At 40.4% G+C, this 19,409-nt stretch overlaps 1 protein-coding gene across 4 annotated transcripts in view; it reads right to left on the reverse strand.

Moving 5' to 3' along the window:
• ksr2 (kinase suppressor of ras 2) overlaps positions 1-19,409 on the reverse strand; it is a 131,275-nt gene that overhangs the window by 84,489 nt on the left and 27,377 nt on the right. For all 4 annotated transcript variants that reach the window (XM_023958217.1, XM_023958216.1, XM_023958218.1 and 1 more), the window contains one exon: positions 18,460-18,961. In XM_023958217.1, coding sequence (XP_023813985.1) covers positions 18,460-18,961 — 502 coding nt within the window. The remainder of the gene's footprint in view (positions 1-18,459; positions 18,962-19,409) is intronic.

The raw sequence follows: 19,409 nt of genomic DNA on the forward strand, positions 1-19,409 counted from the left end.
TTGAAATAATGAAATAAAAAAAACTGGCTGGAATAATGATTACAACCGAGAATTACTGGGAGCCGTTTGAGCACTTTCATCCGAAGCAGGAGCTGCAGCTTTCAGGATCCCTTCTGTGCTGAATGAAGGCTGGCAGGAAGGTTTTTATTTGTCAGGTCCTGAGGCAGCTTTATTAAGCAAAAGTCAAAGCCGACTTTGGGGGAATTCGAAGTGCAACCCCCAATTCGCGTCACATTTTTTCAAATTCCTCATTTGGAAGTGGAGAATATTTACAAATTACCTCATTTTCAATGATTTTAAATCAAACAACCATATTTAGAGTAAATGATGCATGTTCCACTCCTTCAAGAATGAAAACACTAAACCTGAGATGCTTTCAAAAATTACAAATGTGTGCTGTAGCATCACAAAAACTTCACAAAGTACAAAAAAATGGGACAAAATAAAGTTATGAAATGAACAAATGGGGGTAAATAACATCTTCAGGCTATGCCAAACTTGGAAGAGAAAACAAAAGGTGCTTAGAAATAAGTTTAAAAGAAAAAAGGCTTGATCTGCCATACTTGCCTTCAGCACCCACGCATGGTTATTTAAGGGAATGAGAGAGAAGTGATGATAATTTCAGCAGCTTTCATGCTTCTCCAGAGTTTGTCCCTCTAAATAAAGTAGTTTGTTAAATGTTATAGGCTTGTAAATACCTGAGAAAATTAACTTCTAAAAGTGTGGCTGTAAAAACGGAGTAAACAGCCGAGAAACCTTTGCAGCAAACCTCTAAAAGTCACGAGACAAAAGCTCCGCCCCCTGCTGTTTTGTAATTGCAGACTCCAATATCAAATGAAAGCATGTGTTAATTCAAGTATTAATGGACTTGCAGGGTTGGAGGCCTCTATAATTGCTTGTGATATCATAACCGCATAGCTGCACGTAGAAGCATGCAAACCAAAAATTTTAAAAAACCGCTTCCCTCCTTTTGAGTGCTTCTCCCCTTTCTAACTGTCAGCATCTCCCACCAGAACATGGTTGGATGTCAGCGCGCCGTCAGAGGCCAGTGGAGGGACAGGACTCTCAGCTAGGGATTCTGCAGCGAGAGGTGAGCGCTGAGATGAGGACGCAGGAGGCACCCGTGAAAAAAATGGAGGAGAAACTAGAGACTAAAAGGGAAAGTGAGCTTCACTGAGGGGGAGAAAAATGTGACGGAGGTGGGGAGGGAGGGAACTGATTTCTAGATAAGTAGACTGGTGGTTTGGGGCAGAGGATAGGAGGTGACATCGAACAAACATGAAGCTTTGGAAATGTTTTCAGTGGGAGCTCGACATATCTGTGTACATAGGTTTCCATATAAGTGGAAAGAAGAGGTATGGTGTTTTCCTTTCAGTGCGTTTAGATACAATGATTTTAATGGGTGGTTTGCCCCAACAAGTTATTAGTGTTGTTCACACAGAAAAAACGGTTACACCAAAACATGTATAATATCACTCAGAGACCAGAGATACTGAAGCCCGCCCAGCGTACTTTTCTACGTCACAGGCAGCAGTTATTTGTCTGCTGCTGGTTCACAATGGTTTGAAAATACTCAGAAATGCAATTGTGAGCTTAATTTCCTGTATATCTATACCATATCATATATAGATATACACACACACACACCCACACACACACGCACACACATACTTGTTTCCATTATCTGTGGGTACCAGTTTTGTGGTCATCATATGCGGGGACCACCCTTTCCTGAGGTACTAGAACACTGTAAAAAATCAGGTGGCCTCAGAAAAAAATCATCATTATCTTCATCACTTCAAAGAGCCAAGAAGTTTTAGGTTTTTGGATCGACCTGTTACTACACACACACACACACACACACACGTCCTCCATCATCAGAGACATGTTAAAAATAACATTTTAAAAACACCAAAATTAGTAAGCCCCACCCTCCTTGTTACATAAACCTCTACTCTCAGCGGTTCAGCTCAGCTGGTGTTTCCAGTTCTAGATCGATTAAACACACTTCATTCAAGCCATCAGACATTCATCTAAAGCAGATTAGTGGACGGTTCAGGGGTTCGATCTACAAAATCCACTTTTATTGAACACCAGCTAGAAAACCACAGAAGCATCGCGTTTATCCAGATTATGTTAGGCAGCAGACTGCTTGAAAAAGTGTCAAGTAAGAAGAAATATTTATTTAATGATAATTTCGGAATGGGTGAGGCAAATTGGTTATTTAAATTCAACTGTTCTGCTAATGCCATGAATGTGTTCCTGGTAATGTTCCAGATTTGGTTAGGGATTAGAGCTGTGACAGTGTGGGATTTTTGATCACCATGGTGATGACCTCATCATGCGGTTATCATCACACCCTTAGTAGGGATCTTTTAAATGTTCTTGTCAGGAACTGGTGTTGTAGGACCCAAAACCAAGCTAAACCACAGAATCCTCACAGTTATTGCAAAAGTAAAAATAATACTTCTACCAAGCTTTTTTTTAACTTTTTTGTGAGTGTGGTTATAAAATGTTTTTATGTCTGCAATCAATATATTTAGTATTTTTTATTTATTTTTTTGCAAAAACAGCATTTTAAATTCACCAACAGCTGTTTTTAAAGCTAAACTCCCAATCATAACTCAGTTTTGGAATGACATGTAATTGATGTTTAATTGTTCTAAACATCTGAGCCGAAACCAAATATTGCAGTTTATGCCATAACAGGATCTGAGACGCGTCTCACAGTTAGGAAACAGTTCTGATCCAGTTTGGGTTTAGAGGCTTTACTGAAAAGAGTCTTAAAACTTTTGAGACTCTCAAAAGTTTCACAAAAGGTCGTTCAGAAAACTATCAGAGCACAATTTTACTGTGATACAGATCCTGCTGCCAATCTGTAAAACATGTCAAAGAAGACATCCTCATGAAGCTGATTTTTTTTTTTATACTCCATCAAAGTGTGAAAGGAGAACAACAGCCGTCTTTGAACTGGTGTATTAGAACATCCTGCGCACATCAGAGGCGTTTTTACATGTCAGCCCGTTACGTTCAGATAGTTTTAGACCGCCACGCTTTCTCTGCAACTGCAGGCTGTTTAGAGACATTTTTCCAAGCTTTGATTGGAAGCTGCATTCTTGAAACCATCTGACGCTTTATTTTTGTTTTTACAACAAATTTCTGCAGTTAGGTGGTAGATTGTTGTTTATATTTGGATGGTTCTACAGAGGAGTCTCTATGCAGATGATGGTGCAGGCAAAGACAGCAAAACAAAACTAAAAGAAAACCAGTGACAAATGATTTTTCCTCTGCAGAAACACCAGTCATGAAAACTCTTTCTATTAAACTTTTGAATGATGTATATTCTTTCTGTGCTGCTTCCTTTGTTGCCACATTGTTTGGGATGAATAGAAATAAAGAACCATTCGTCTCCAAGGCTTTGAAATGCACAGAGTTGTCCCTGCATCCAACAACATGCATTAGCACACTCTGAAGGTAATCACCATTTGATGTTGTGGCGCATTTCCTTGCAGACAAATGGTTTACATTTCCTGGGTCTTATGTTCCGGTCTGGAATACTGAAAGCTTTTTAGCTACTTTAGTTTCTAGGATTTTGGTCACTGTAGAATCCAAAGATTGAAAAAAAAAAGCATCAATGTCACACAAAGTAAAAAGCAAGTTTATTTCTCTGACATGCAAAAATGTTAAACTAAAGTTTGACCTAAAGTTTTAATAAGATGCGGTTATTGTTGATAATTAATCCAACCACAGCAATGTTTTTTTTACAAATGATTTCTTTTTGTAAAAATAATCATTTTAAATTAGTGAAAGTAAATGGGGATGGACTTATTTGTGTTACAACTCCGCATAACCTGTTGGACCTATCTAGTTCAGTTATTTTAGTTTAGTTTTACCAAGTGGTTTTTTAATTATAATTATGACGTTTTTAGCCACAATGAAAAAGAACGGTAGATTTTTTAGGGTATAATTTCAGCAGAGCAGCAAGAGTTCATAACAAATTCACCTCTTAATACACACAATTTTCATCAGAGTGGGTTTTTAAAATCAGAAAAAAAGTTGTTAATTTGGAAGGCTGATGCTCAACGTCATTAATCTTCTTCCCACAACTAAGACTCAAATTGAACTTGGAATAATGTGATCAAACTTTTTTACTATTAGATCGAAAATGATGCTGCTCTAAATGCCTGAAGCACTTTATAACTGCAATTAATCTTTTTTGGGGGATTTTGAATTCCAGCTAAGGTTTACCTTTTCCATCGCCCACTCCAGTGCCGTTAACCCCCCAAACGAGCGCCCTCTTGTTCACAAATCACTGCAGGAAAGCCCATCTGTCTAATAAATCCATTCTCCAACAGCAACTGTGGCCTTTGAGTTCACCTCTGCTTTTAAACGCTCATATAAATTCATAATCATGACTCCAATTTCCAGGCCTCTAAGGGGACAGCACTCTCACTACGTACGATATAGGAGTGACTGGAGGGGAGGGAGGAGCAGCGTCTGGCTGCTGCTGACGGCCTGCTGTTGACATCCCCTCTAACCCAAATTATCATTAATAGCAAAGAAGCCAAAGCCCTCATTAGCATGGATGAGCTTTTATCCAACAGAGCAAAAGTTGCTGCGTCGTTTTTCACACACAGACTGTTTTGGATGCACGGCTCAGAGCGTGCTTAGCCGCACTGTGAACGCCACGCCGAACGGCTAAATATTCAGAGGTCACCGGCTAATGTGGAGACGCGCGTCTCCTCACTCTATCAGGGGCCTCTGAGGGAGAAGAACTTTGGCTTTGACAGAAACGATAAATGCCTCTGATGTGACAATTCCTAACTGGATTAATAATGCTTTTTTTTTTTTATTGAAATCATATGCTGAATAGGAATAAAACAGGTTTTGGAAAATCTTATTCTGATCTAATAAAAAGCTAATAATAAAAAATAAAAATGGGTTAAATGTCTGTTAAGTCAGGAGGGAAAGGTGGGTATTGCGGTGATGAGGAGTCATTACTGTGGTAGCACAAAACTGCTTTCTTCCTTACACACTCTCCAATAATGTTTCAATCCTTGCAAATATTTTGCAGAAATATTCATGTTCTGTTAAAACAATTCAAATGCATAATCATTTAAATTCATTTTATGGTTCAAAAAACATCAACACCAAATCGGGCGGCAGAGGGGAAGGTACCAGCTGTCCTGCCTGTATGACCACTGAAGCAAAACTAAAGATTTTCTGCCTGGAAGCAAAGCAGTTTGGAATACTGTAAGCAAAGTAGTTCAAATTTCAAAAACTGAACAGAATTATTTTTTCTTAATTTATTTCATAGTGTGTGCTGAACATGTGTGTGTGTGTGCAAAGAAAACAAATGCAAAACAGAAGTTGTGGAATAAAGCTGGAGTAAAATGCACTCGAGAGCATTGGACATGAACACATTCAATGAGTTCAAGACACTATATAAAATGTAAGTTGCTGCAAAAAGCACTAAATTCATAACTACTATAAGTTTCCAAAAAAGAATAAAGTTCGGAGAGTCAACAACATGAATAAGAAGCTCCTGAGATGCAGCATAAAGCCAGGAGGTAAAGAAACAACACTTTTGTTTGTCAGACAATTTGAACACCATCTCCCACAAGACCCAGCTAAATAAAGTGGGGAAGTTTTAATCAGGCCATGTCTGCCCTGGGGAAAGCACTGCGATCAACACAACACCCGGATTATTTACTAAACAACAAAAAAAATAGTCAGAAACTTTTTCTAATGCGTGGACACCCCCGGTGTGGACCTGGAGCTGTTCTCTGGTGTTACATGTGTGGAATGCGTTTCCACGTTTCTCCGATGGCCGTGTAATCCCATATTGGAAAGCCAAGTTCCAGTCAGTGGTATAAACTCTCGTTTTGAACCGGTGCACATGGTGAATTACAGGTAAGCTGGACCTTTGCTGCCACCACCGTGACGGTACAAGTGCAGGTCCAGTCCTGTGGATCATCTATTTGTTCGGCAATTTCAGGCAGAAACACTCGATCCATCACAGCCTCAAAGGCCTTCGGCGCCAAGAACAGATGCAACATTGTGGGTAAAATTATGCTGACCGAAAGGAAAATTAAAGAAACATTTTTTACTCCTACATGATGAAATATTTATTATTTCAATCATTTGCAATCAAAATGAAACTCATAAGAAAGATACATTTTGGTTTATTAGGGTGTGGTGAGGCAATAAACCAACAAGTAGAAAGTTGAAATACTTTAAAATAGTGGAAAGAATAAACACCTGCAGCCGTGTTGCTTTGTGTCACCGTTGAACAAAGAGATGTCGTGCTTTGCAAAGATGTTCCAATAAGAGAATCAGTAATTAGGTGGGTGCCAGTCCTGCAAACAATTTTTCATTCAACCATTTCAAGTAACACTTCAAATAAGAATTTAAACATCCAAAACCCCTCCCCCACCCTCCAATGGCACCAGCTCCGCAGGGATTCCCCTACGACAGCAATTAATCAAAACAGAACATATGACAGTGTGTCACACGCACATACAAAATGCATATAAACAGTGGAGCAGAAAAGTATTTCGTCAGCCACCCGTTGTTAAAGTTCTCCCATTTAAAAAGATGAGAGAAGCCTTTAATTTTCATCACAGATTTACCTGAACTATGAGAGACAAAATCCAGAAAAATCTAATTATATAATCTTTAAAAAAATTCTTTGTAAATTATGTGGAAAAATAAGTATTTGGTCACCTACAAACAAACAAGATTTCTGGCTCTCACAGACCTGTAACCTCTTCTGTCCTCCACTCGTTACCTGTATTAATGGCACCTGTTTGAACTGGTTATCTATAGAAAACGACACCCGTCTACAATCTCAGGCATACTCCAAGCTCTACTTTGGGCCAAAGAGCTGTCCAAGTACACCCGAAACAAAATTGTTGACCTGCACCAGGCTGGGAAGACTGAATCTGCAATAGGTAAGCAGTTTGGTGAAGAAATCCACTGTAGAAGCAAATTTTAGGGAAACGAAAGACATACAAGACCACTGATATGCCCCTACGTTCACCTGTCCAGAGTTCTGATCTTTAACTGCACCATTACCTCAGACCACAGCTCTATTTATCCTGGCAGTTGATAGTTCCAACAGTACAACATCATGGGAGTATGCCAACATGTCCTGGTGCTAAGATCATGAGGTTGGCATTTATGCATAGTTTATACACAATTATTACGTGAATCATACACAATTGTCTGTTAATTTTGCCAGTTGCATACGCAAATTTGCGACTTTCCACGACCTTTCCACATATGTCCGCATGAGTCTAATGGACATTTCACATATGTACCACCGATGTATAACTCTTGTATTGTGCATTCCACGCAGATATCCCATAAAATGTCATCATTGACGCATGAATCACACATGACAAAGCCTTTCGTTAGAGCATAAACATGGATTCATTTGTAAAAATATGATAACGAAAGCTAAGTTTTGAGGTTTAAGAAGTACCAAAAAAGTTGCATTGAGTGCGCGTTTCCCAATAATAACCAATACAAATAAAAAGTTCAGATAAGGAAAACTTAAAAACACACATTTCCACTATCCTGATTGTTTTCTTCTTTAACACAACCCAATCTGGTGTTTCAGCAGACGTGATCGTAAAACCTGGAAATAAATCCAGTAGTGTCTACAGCACATCAGCTGGAAGAGCTTTTGTTGTTGCAGCACAATGATCAGGGCAAAGACCAGGACAGCTGTTAACTGGACCTCCTAATTCCTCAGATAGCAATCTGATCAGCCAGCAGGATTAATTCCACCATAGCGGACCTGATGCCCCATAGCCAGAGCACCACCACATGGACGTATAAATCCCGTGTCTATGTTGGAACAGATAAGACCGATTTAGGCCAACACAAGCACCTGAAGGCTCAGTTTTATTCCACAGAGCTGTCCAATAGACGCCCTAAATCAACTTTTTGCAATTGTGATAAATCTGACCTCAAATGATCTCTAAACATTAAGCAGAGTTTGAAGCTGGTTTATTTGTTCATGCATACATTTTTAGCGTCACCAAAATATAAATTTTCTGACTTTCATCTATCAATCCATCAATTTTATAAACCCATTTAATCCGTTTTAGGGTAATGGAGTTGCTGGAGCGTGTCCCAGCAACTGTTGAGTAAAGGCGAGGTACACTCTGGACAGGTTGCAAGTCAACCACATTGACCCCCACATGCCCACACACACACACATGCCCCCCACACACACAATTTAGAGTCATCAATGCAGCATGTTCTCAGACTGTTTATGTGTTTAAGGAACCCCATAAGTCTTTACCAAAGTAAAGACCATTCTTCCACTTTTTAAGAAGAAGATGGCAATATGACGATACCATCGTCCATCGTGATGGTTGACTGACATCCCGATGGAGAGACACCATCGTGATGCCACACCCCCGCGAAGCTGCGAGTCGACCCTATAAGCCGCGGTTACCTGTGCAAAATATCTTGATGGGATCAATGGTCGGATTAGAATCCAACCGTGTAGATGGGTCCAGAAAAACTTTTTCAGATTATAAAAAACATTCACATGGGTCACACTTTGTCGGAATAAATCATTCGCACATGCGCAGCAGTGTTTTTAAAAACTTAGTTCCGCCGAGCGGCTACATACATACATACATAGATACGTCAGCTCGGTATTATACAAGATGATCTCCTAAACGGGCTTTTACTAATGTTACGGTTATTATGAAGCGCCTGTTCGCGCATCATTTTAATTCGTGTGGTCAGTGCTTTTTCTGTTGAAAAACGGAGCCGGAAGCCAGGATTAGCAGTATGCTAACACGGGCTAACAACATTAGCATGAACATAAATCCATGCGTGAAACGCTGCAATCTGCATCTTGGCTGCACGTAAATATGTGGATTAACATCAGCCTTTATTTTGTCGGGACACGACTGGAAACACAAATGTTTGAACGGTTTCTAAGGACTGAGCGGCCTTTCTGCTTCGAAGCTTACACTGCGTTAGCTAGCGCTCCGAGCTCTGCCCCGACACGCACTTTTACCGGGAGACCCGCTTCTCCTAAATTCCGGTTGCTCGTTCACGTAGAGCTGCGGGACGGATCACAGTCCTAAGTCTCCCACACGTAACAAAGCATCCTTACTTCCCCTAAAACACAAAACTGTAAGTCCGTCTGCTCTGCTAGAGACACGGTCGCTCGCTCCACCGGTCTAATCAAACGCAGGACCGGACCACTTCTTTTCAATTTTTTTATTTGATTTTCTTTTTAAAAGTCACTTCCCTCAGTTTAGACTGGATCATCGCAGATGAGTCATTATTTGGGAAATAAAATAAATAAAGTAAAATGACGAATGGCAATTATATATATAAGAACGAAAAATTAAAAATAGCCCCCCCCCCCGACGATATCATCGTCCATCCCGATGGTTGACTGCAAACATCGTCAACTGCCAATTTAGGGGACATCGCCCAACCCTAATGGCAACATAACCTCATGTATGTGTATTCTAAGTGGGCAGTGACTGTGAAAACAAGCTGAAGGGTCTGTGTAATTTTCAGAACCAGACCACACACATCAGTAATCGACTTTCATCCATGATGGATCCAGTTGATATTATTCCTAAAAGGACAACCCTGAGCCAGTCTTGCAAGTTTTCCAGGTTTGTTATGGTCTTCTTTGGCTGCCCTTGACAGGAAAATGGTCCAAGTAGCACAAAACTAAATACTGCAAACCAGAAATGTTGACATTAGCATTGTGTCGAATTATTTAAATTTTCCTACTTATTTTATTAAGAGTTTTACTTAAATGTGTGGTCTATAATATTTTTCGATTAAATGTCATACCCAACAGGTTGACTTCCTTAAGTTACTGAATTGATTCTGTTGCAAAATATGCAACTTTTCTGTTAGGACTTTGAGCCCAAAGTTGTAAAACTTTTGATGAATTGGTTATCAAAACATTTCATTTTGACCGTTTTTTTTTTTACCCATTTAAAAATAAACAACTCCTTTCATTCATCTTCTAAAACTGTTTTGTCCACGGTGCTGCCGGAGAATATCCCGGCCACTTGTGGGCGGAGGTAGGGGACATCCTGGACAGGTCGCTAGTCTGTCGCAGGGCCATGAATCACTTACCCATGCACATCAACATTCACACCTAGGGCCAATTTAGAGTAACCATTTAACCTGTGGAGCATATTTTTGGATGGTGCGAGGAAGCCGGAGTCCCCAGAGAAAACGGGCCAACTCCACACAGAAAAGTCCCCCATCGATGACTTCTTAGGTTTTTCTATTATCAGACAGCTCAGTTGTCAGGTATTGTGTTCACATACCTGCCATATTTCGACGGACGTTTCGAAAGCGAGCCCACACTTCCATGAACCGGGATGAGGGGACATTCCTGCTCTCTCATACTGGGAGTAACATCCTCCAGCAGAAAACGGACATCAAGGGGTGGAGGCAGCTGTCAAAGTTTGTCAGTCACAATCATCCGCTATTATATACTTCACATCACTAACATCTGATGATGACCTTGACGAAGACGGGAGACATCCGTCGACACAGGTCAGGTATGTGAAAAAACAAAAACGTGTCTGATAATGGAAAAAACCTAAGAAGTCAGTTAACAACACAGACACAATGACCTTTATTCAACTAGTCCCTAATTGGTGTTTTTATTCTGGTTCGCCAGGCGGGCCTTGAACCGGGGGCAAGAGCATTAACCACTCTGCCACGGTGCAGTGGTTAGCAGGAATAGGTTATTACTTCATGTTGTTGGATATTACTAAACTAGATGAAGAGACAGATTAAGCTGTATCATCTGCATATACAGAGGAGAAAACCCACACAGGAGAACATGCAAACTCCACTAAGAAAGGAGTTATTTGGGATTTAAACCAGGGCCTTCTGCCAACCACTACACCACTCTGCAGCCTTATTTTCTGACTTGATCATCTAAATATTAGAAATCACGAAAGCAGTTTGATTATTTTTCAAAATGATTCAGCCCAAATCCATTACATACTTCCTGGACTCCAAATTATCCAGATGTTGGGCTCTTCTCCTCTGAACACTAAAACTTAAAATATGTGTTCACAATATGGACAAAGATAATGATCACTGACATTCTTTCAGGCCAATAAAACATCCGTCTCGATTATTTGGCTTATTCTATTGGGTTCAGTTTTAGGCTTGAGTACCACAGATGGTCATGTGATGCCACATCACATTATACTCTATCCAAAAGAAAAGATAGTAAAGATAAGAAGAGAAAGCCACAGGGCTAAACCTCATCATGGTTTAGAATACCAGAAATTCAATGATCAGCCAACGCTTTTCTAAACCAACTACAAGATTCAAGAGTGATGCTGGAACTTCAAAAAAAATCATCCAGAATGGTTGAGGCGATCTCTCTGCTTCTGACAGCAGAACCCTCTACTGCCCTGGGGTTATACCTCTCTCTGATGCTCCATACTTGATCAACAACTGAATCCAAACGAATGACTAACTAGAACAAAATCCTGAAGAAAGAAATACACCAAAACGATTGGGATAAAACATTGACAGGTTCTAAAAGGAGATGCCTGATGAGAGGGGTAAAGTCAGAAAGGGAAGGAAATGGAGAGTGAAAGAGGAAAGGGAAGGGGTAAAGAAATATATGATGTGTACACCAGCCATATGAAAGCAAACAGCTAAATTAGTCATGGAGGGAATGCAAATTTCCGTCCCCTGAGAGTTGCGTGGTAGAATTACCCTGAGAGAAGCTCAGGGTGAATCATGCCAACCCGCGGCACCATGTGATTTATTAGCAAACATCCAATTCAATAAGAAAGTGCTTAACATTCAAAAAGCTTTGAAAGTCTCATAAGGTGGCATTAACTATACAATATTAGCATTCCTACTGGGGGGGGGCGAGACAAGAGGCAGTGAAAAACAAAAACGCCCACTTTCCAGAACCGTCTTGGCGTGACGTGCCTAGTGGGTCCTGTGACAGACTGAAAACTCACTTGGCCTTTTCCACGAATGCATGTTACCACTTATTAACATAGACAACGAGGTTCATTAATTGGCACTCCAGCCCATAGAGCCGCTCCTCTTTGAAAAGGGCATGGGGTGGGGGTAGGGGTGGGGGTGGTAGAGCCACAAGGATGCAGAAAAAATAAAGATGAGAGAAGGACGGAGATGGAAAGACTGCATCATAAGCAGAATTAAATGGCATTTCAAGGAAAATAAGAACTCTGAGACGCCAGCACCTCTTAAACTTTAGTTTTCTAAGTGGCACAATTGAAAGGATTAAGAGCTAAGCAGGGATCACAGACATGTTTTACCTTGTTTACCCAACATTTACCATGAAAAGATATAAGAAATTATAGATCTGTAAGGTGGCCCTGAAGTGCAAATCACATCAACAAATCATTAAAAAACATTTTAAAGATCACAAAAATAGTAAAAAATTAAAAAAAAATACTTTTTTTAAAAAGCATTACATTTTTAGATTAAAAAAAAAAAAATCAGAAAAAAACAAAACAAAAAATATAAACGAAAAACACATTTAAAAAATATATAATTCATTTCTAGAAAACAAAATTAAATGTTAGAAAAAACAAACAATAAGATATGACACCTCACAAATAAATTAAGTAGACATCTTTGGAAACAAACCAAATTCAAAAACGAGCGATGGCTGATGACACATCAACAAACTGTGGGTGTGCAGGTTACAAACGATGTCACAGAACTTCCTGTTGACAACGTAGGAGGGCAAGCAAACTTTCATAACCGCTCGCGACACATCAACACGCTGTACACAACTTTACTTCTTTTGAATTTAAGGGAAACAACAATGGTCCATACCTGTGTTGTTTTATCAGATTGTGAATATTACAGATTACCAGCAGTCAGCAGGACGAAACGAAGAAAAACTACTCGATTGAGGGACAGGAGAAATGGCTAGCGAAAGGATTCGAGTTTTGCTTTTGTCAAAGGTCAGTTAGGATTTGTACTCTTCAGCTAAATATATATTTGTCTAAGGAATTTAAAAGTTCTTGGTGTGAATGTTTAGGGAGAAATGACAGTGAATAGCATACAAACACTGTGTACAGGAGTGTGTAGTGTTGTGAGTGAATGCATGGTGAATAGCAGTCCACATTTCACTTGGCTGCGACTGCTGCAATGTCCGGTTTGGGGATCCCAAATCCATCCTAATGTGAACTGATTGTGCGCCTCTAGTCCCTTGCCTGCACGCAGCTCCTGCATTGTGTAAACCGGGTTCGGGGACAGAAGCAGATAATTCACAAAGTCAAGATGTTTCATTTCTGGTTAAAGCAGCCGGTTCCACCGTAAATCTTTTAAATAGTAAGGACCTTTTCCATTATTGTATCATAAGTTTAACTAATAGGTTACAAGGTCTTTGGGCTGTATTTGAAATTGGTACTCCCCAGTTTTATGTTCACTTGATGTTCATTTGCACTTAGATCCGCCATTGCCCTCCAGCATGACGGTTGGGCGATTATCGTTCCAACCCACATTTAAAAATCAGAAATTTTGAAACTTTTAAAACGTTGAGTATTTGTCCCTGCATACAGTAGGTCCCGTATTCCCCTATGGCTTTGTGTGTGCATCTTTTGACATTCTTACATTCAAATTATTTGTCTTACAAACACTGAAGGACTTTTTAAAGGGGAAAAAACTGAAGCCAGGGGCTCCTGGAGACCAGTCTCTATCAACAACCCTGTGACGCATTTCAGAAAATAGGGTTTAGTGACAACCAGGAAGTTAACAGAAAAACGTTTGAGTGTGACATTGTTTAAAGTAATAAAATGCATTTTTGTCTTTCTGAATCTGTGTGTTTTTGTCTTTTATGTTGATTCTGATCTCCTGTTCTAAATAAAAAGGTTTACATAAAGGGAATCGATTTTATACACCCAATAAAAAGACATGGCAAACATTCAAACGTACTAGTAATTTAATAGTAAGAATCGTAGTTTGGTCTTTGAATCGTTGAGCTTGATTCTTGAAACAAACCACAGCCCCAAAGCTACAAACAGTCCACATGCATCAAACATTTGGAAGTTACTCCAACCTGAAGCTCTAACCATATCAGCTTCCACTCTGCAAACAAAGGAGAAGCTGCGCTCTGTGCTACAGTGGAGTGATGCTCCTCTCCTTATCAGCACAGAAGAATCTGGATGTACAGGGAAGAAAGGTCAAGCATGATGTTTAAGATCACAGTTATGAGCAGTCCTCCACCAGAGCAAGCAACAAGTTCAGCCAAAATTTACCTCTGAGCTGAAAAAAAAGTCGTCAGACATGGAAACGGATAAGGTAACCAGAGCAACAGCGTCGGTGTTGAATCAACAGAAAGAGAAGAAAATCCTGTTACTTAGAAACAGCTTCTACTGTTAATTGGAGAGATCGTCATCAAGTCACAGAGGAGGATTTATTTTTACATGACAACAAACTGAAGCGTCTCAAATGATCTGATCATCATCGTAGCAGCACAACAATGCGGGAGCAAAAGCAATAAAGACCCCCGAGTCAAAGGCAACTGGATCCATCAGAATTGACGGATTTTGACAAACTGAAGGCACTCGTCTGAAAACATGTTTTTGTTTGTCACATTAACAGGAATCCACGTCTTGCTCAAACTGTTTGGGAGCTGTGAGAGCTGCCAAACAGGATCCTACCTTTGCAACATGTTCCATCAGGACTCAAGGAGTGAATCAACTCCAGCATGCAACCAAATATGAGGTATTAGGACATGAGCTCGACAGGTGGCGAGAAAAAAAAAATTCCAATTTCACCACAGAGATGAAAGTTTGCTTCTCTTGTGCGTAAGGACTCGCAAGATTGGTAGCCGTTTCATTCCAAGGTGAGACCTTCTTGAATTAGATCATACTGAATACATCAGTAAGAAGACAATTTGCTCCTTATTTCTACGGGGGTGGTGGTGGCTGAAACCATTCTGTGGTTTACTGCAACCTGAAAGGAAAATGCATTATCACACAGACAAACACATTAACGCAGGAATCAGAAAGCTATAAAGCAGAAAATGAGGGTCCTCACAAGCAGACCACTGCTCTCCCTAAGTTTTTCTATCAAAATAAACTCGCTGGATGCAATTTTCTCATCGTGATTGCAGAAGCAGCAGCATCCGAGGCCCGTTTTTGCAGATGGAAACTGAATATATGGAAAAGAGAGGCTATTATGCATTAGAACAGCCACTAATGATGGTTAGAAAGCCAACAACTGAGATGTAATGTGTTAAAAAAAACATTGCTAAATTAATCTAATTAGTCTTTAGGATCAGATTCATTCCCTCCATGGCTTAACCGCGTTCTGAAGGAGTCATAGATCCCATTCACAATGATACTAACCGTTCCACAAACACGAATTTAACCCTCTGCTTTTCAGTATGAAGCAAATTTAAAAATCAATATTCAGCTTTCCAATAAAATGTGCACTTTAAGCAGAAGTGTGGTGGCCAGGGATAATGAGACATCAGCCTATTTCTCATTAAAATAACAGGAGAAAAATGTCTGGCGAGGTCAGAGGGTAATCCCCGCTTATTGTGTCCAGGCCACAGTGTGCGCAATTAACCAAAATGAGCGCTGAGAAAGCAACGTGAGCTTATTAAAACCAAGATTTGAAAAAGGCTAACGCGGCTCATATGGAGGGAACACAGGAAATCCAGATATATAGTGTAAATTTGGTCTTATGTGTTAAAGTTCTTGTATGATTAACATTTTCTCTCCATTTTGCAAATGGACTTCATGAAACTCCAAAGTTTTTCTGATTTTACTTTTTTTGCCTTTTCTTGCTTCATTTAATTTAGTTTAAAAACTCATATAGGAAGTCAAAGATGAGCGAGAGGAGGATCTTTCTGGAAGGTGTGCATCCCATTGCATCAGAAGAAAAGTGAATAGGATTCCAACAGTCAAACACGTTGGTGGTAGTGCAATGGTCTGGGGCTGCTTTGCTCCAAAACAATTTGTTTAAAATTGAATTCAAGTGCATGTAACTTATAGTGTCCTTAAAAATACTTTACAATACAATGACCACATGCACAACATGAACATGTACGTTTCATTTTTTTGACATCCCATGAGGTTCAAAGGAACGACAAGACACACCTGCGGTCCCTTTAAGATGCAACCGCTCTTCGCCACGACCCTCCACGGACCCGGACAACTCAAAAACCTGCAGCTCCTGTACAGGTTCAAACCTCTGCACATGTGCATGTGTGCAACTGAAAACATTTCATTTGTAAATCTCACCACATCTAGTTTTTTAGATTTAAAGGACTCGTTTCTTTTTGATTCGGTCATGCGGATTTCATCATCATCAACTTTATTTTCAAAGGGCTTAATACAATTTAAATGGAACAAAGCGCTATATATTAAAAGCTAAACATAACAACAGATGCTGTTGTGTAAATAAAAGCATAAAAGAAAAAAAAAAGGGACTTTTTGAAATCTTAACCTTTGTAAGAAAAATTTTTGGATTTGATTCAAAATACTTAAACGTGATCTATTCCCAAAAGTAAAAGTAAGAAATGAAAAAACAAATAGAACTTATTTATTTCCACAGCTCTGTGATAAAATGTGTCGCATCTGGAGAAGCCAAACATGAAGAAGCGGCTTTTAGCTTCTATGCTTCACAGATCTGGAACAGACTTCCAAAAAGCTTTAGATCTGCTAAAACACTCAGTTTATTTAAATCCAGGCTGAAGACCCACCTGTTCTCAGCGCTTTTGATTCCTTTACATCCACACCGTTACTTTAAGCTTACTTTCGATTAATTTCATGTAACTTTCCTTAAATTTTCATTTTAGTGATCACTCGTCTCTTTCAATGTTTTCTGTCAAGCACTTTGAATTGTCTTTGGACACAAAATGGGCTGGCATTAAGTGAAAAGACTGATTTCCAATCAGTAGTTGTTGTGATCTGAGGGAATATAACAGGAATGCTTAAGAACCTTTATCCTGTAAACACAAAGAAGTAATATACCATGAAAATTCTGCCATACAAGAAGGGATGGTGGACCATCAGGCTCAATGAGATGCAGCATTTCCAGGCAGATGCAGGCCTTTGATTAGAGAGGTTCAGCACACAGCCTGCAGCCTATCAGCGTTTGGGGACCGGTAATCAATTCTCTAATGTGGTTTGTTCTGTGCAGCTACAATCCACCAGTTGCAGAAACACATATGCACACCACGGCCTGAAAAGCCTCTGCAGACGTGGCCCCGTCTGCAAGCAGACACACACCAAACCAGATAATGAATGCGGAGAACAACTCCCTAATATTAACCTACTAAGTGTAGCAGCGTTAGGGTAATGTCTTCTAATAGCATTACCAAAATGGCCGCAGCTCTCCTGAGGCATACGTCAGTTCCTGCATTACCAAGTAGCACTGGACCCTGTTTATGGCCAAATCTGATCAGGATAGCACCAGACGCAGGGATGGCCGGTAAGAAACCTGGTCCGAAGGCTTCTTATCTCCTGACAGGCTCAGTATGGGCCATGACGTTCTGCACACAATTAATCCGATTGTCATCTGATTAAAGATTATACTCTGGTTAAACTTGTAAAAGGAATGGTACAGCTCAAGCTGTCATTAGGAGCCATTAAGTAAGACAGTTACATAAATAGTCCTTGTGAGGATCAGGAAGAGTGTGGACTGGACGCAGAGATGTTTGCTTCAGGCGGACAATCTGCTGAAACTCAGCAGCGACACTCTTCATTAAATAAGGGGGATAAAAAATAAATGTGTGCAGCAGGAACCACGCGGCTTCATCACCTGCCTCCAAACTTCACACAAACGGGAAACATCCAAGTCGGTCAAGTTGTATCATTGAGAAAAAAGATGAGAAGCTGAATATTGGCATCTCAACTCTCAAGCTGAAAGCAGGCATTTGTCTGCTTTGACCGAGAAACACTGGAGTCAAGAGAGCTATTTCAGTCCAGTAAAGTTCAGCGAGCATGAATCGCAACAAGTCACGTTTAGACGTGGCTGCATACTTTTCACCTCTTCGATCACCCCGTCCTACTGAGGTCTACAACATTTTCACATATGGATTTCATTCTTATTTGCCATAAATTTGTCGTAGTTTGCAATGCCACCACTAGAGGCCACCAAACTCTGCCAACCGTTTTAGCGATTGACTGTTATGTGAAATGGTCCCAAAGAAGATACTGAATTTGGTCAATTCAGACGCCATTTTTCCACCATGTTAGAGCTAGACGTCGCCAGTGAGCATTGATTGGTTTCGGTTTCTGCTGGTTGGAAGTCCACACCCCCACTTGAAAGCAGGCTACACAAAATCTGTTTCATTTATGGGACACGGGGGCAGACAGGCACAACCTATTATTGTTGAAGCATCAAATTAGTCAGTTTATGACTTGAATAACAGTAATTTCTTAGGAAATGCATTTTTCCCTGAAAATGTTGGGTGCTTACTTTGGTGTCGGTGTGTCGTCCAATCGGTTCCCCAGCTGAAACTCATGGGACTTGCTGCGGTGCAATGCCGTGAAGCCAGGCAGCAGGTGGATGAGCTTGCGGCTCGGTGGGGGCGGTGTACCCGGCGCCTTTACTTTGTTCCGCCGTCTCATTGGGGGAGTGCCAGGCGGAGTCATGGTGTTGACCACCAAAGGAGTCCGAGGAGGCGTGTGGCCAAAATGCCTCTGGCGGGGCGACGGGGGCAGCGAGCGATGACCAAAGTCCAGGAGAGGGAAGAGCCCCGAGGCCGGGCTGTCGACAGTCAGTCGATCGGCGTACAAAGAAGGGGTCAAGGCCTGTGGGCTTTGACACATGTGCTGGTTGTACTTGGACTGGACTTTGGGGCTTTGGGAGAGCTGGAACCGAATCCACTGACTGGCTTCTGGCTGGCACACCGGAGTGTTTTCTTTGCCAGATTCGGAGGTCGGCCACTGGATTGACCAGTCCTGTTTCGCCTGGCTCCCTGTTCAAAGTGTGAAAAAGACAGAAAAAAACTGTAACATACAGTTTACAAGTGAAGATTTAAAGCCGACTTTTGCAAGTGCACATATGCAATAATGATTCATGACTTATCGTTTCATTTAAAAAATAAAAATCAAATCTGTTGAGTCACAAAAGTCGCTGGGCTTTTCTCGTATGTCGCAGGAATTTAGAAAACAAATATTTCCTAAAAATGATCAATGTTTTCAAGAAAGGAGACAAATCTCTGGTGTAGCAACACTTCAAGGTTTACATTTCTCCAACTTTAGGCCAAAGTTCAAGCAATACCAATTAATTATGAGTTTAAATACTTTTTATTTAAATTGTGTCCGTAAAACTTAATATTTTCTTTCAATTTTAAAGGAAGCTGTGGCAACCTAGTAACTGACAAGAATCAGCCAATGTGTGGAGTCAAGTCTAACAAACAATCA

Source organism: Oryzias latipes, chromosome 9 (assembly GCF_002234675.1).
Source record: "Oryzias latipes chromosome 9, ASM223467v1".
Lineage (NCBI taxonomy): Eukaryota > Metazoa > Chordata > Actinopteri > Beloniformes > Adrianichthyidae > Oryzias > Oryzias latipes.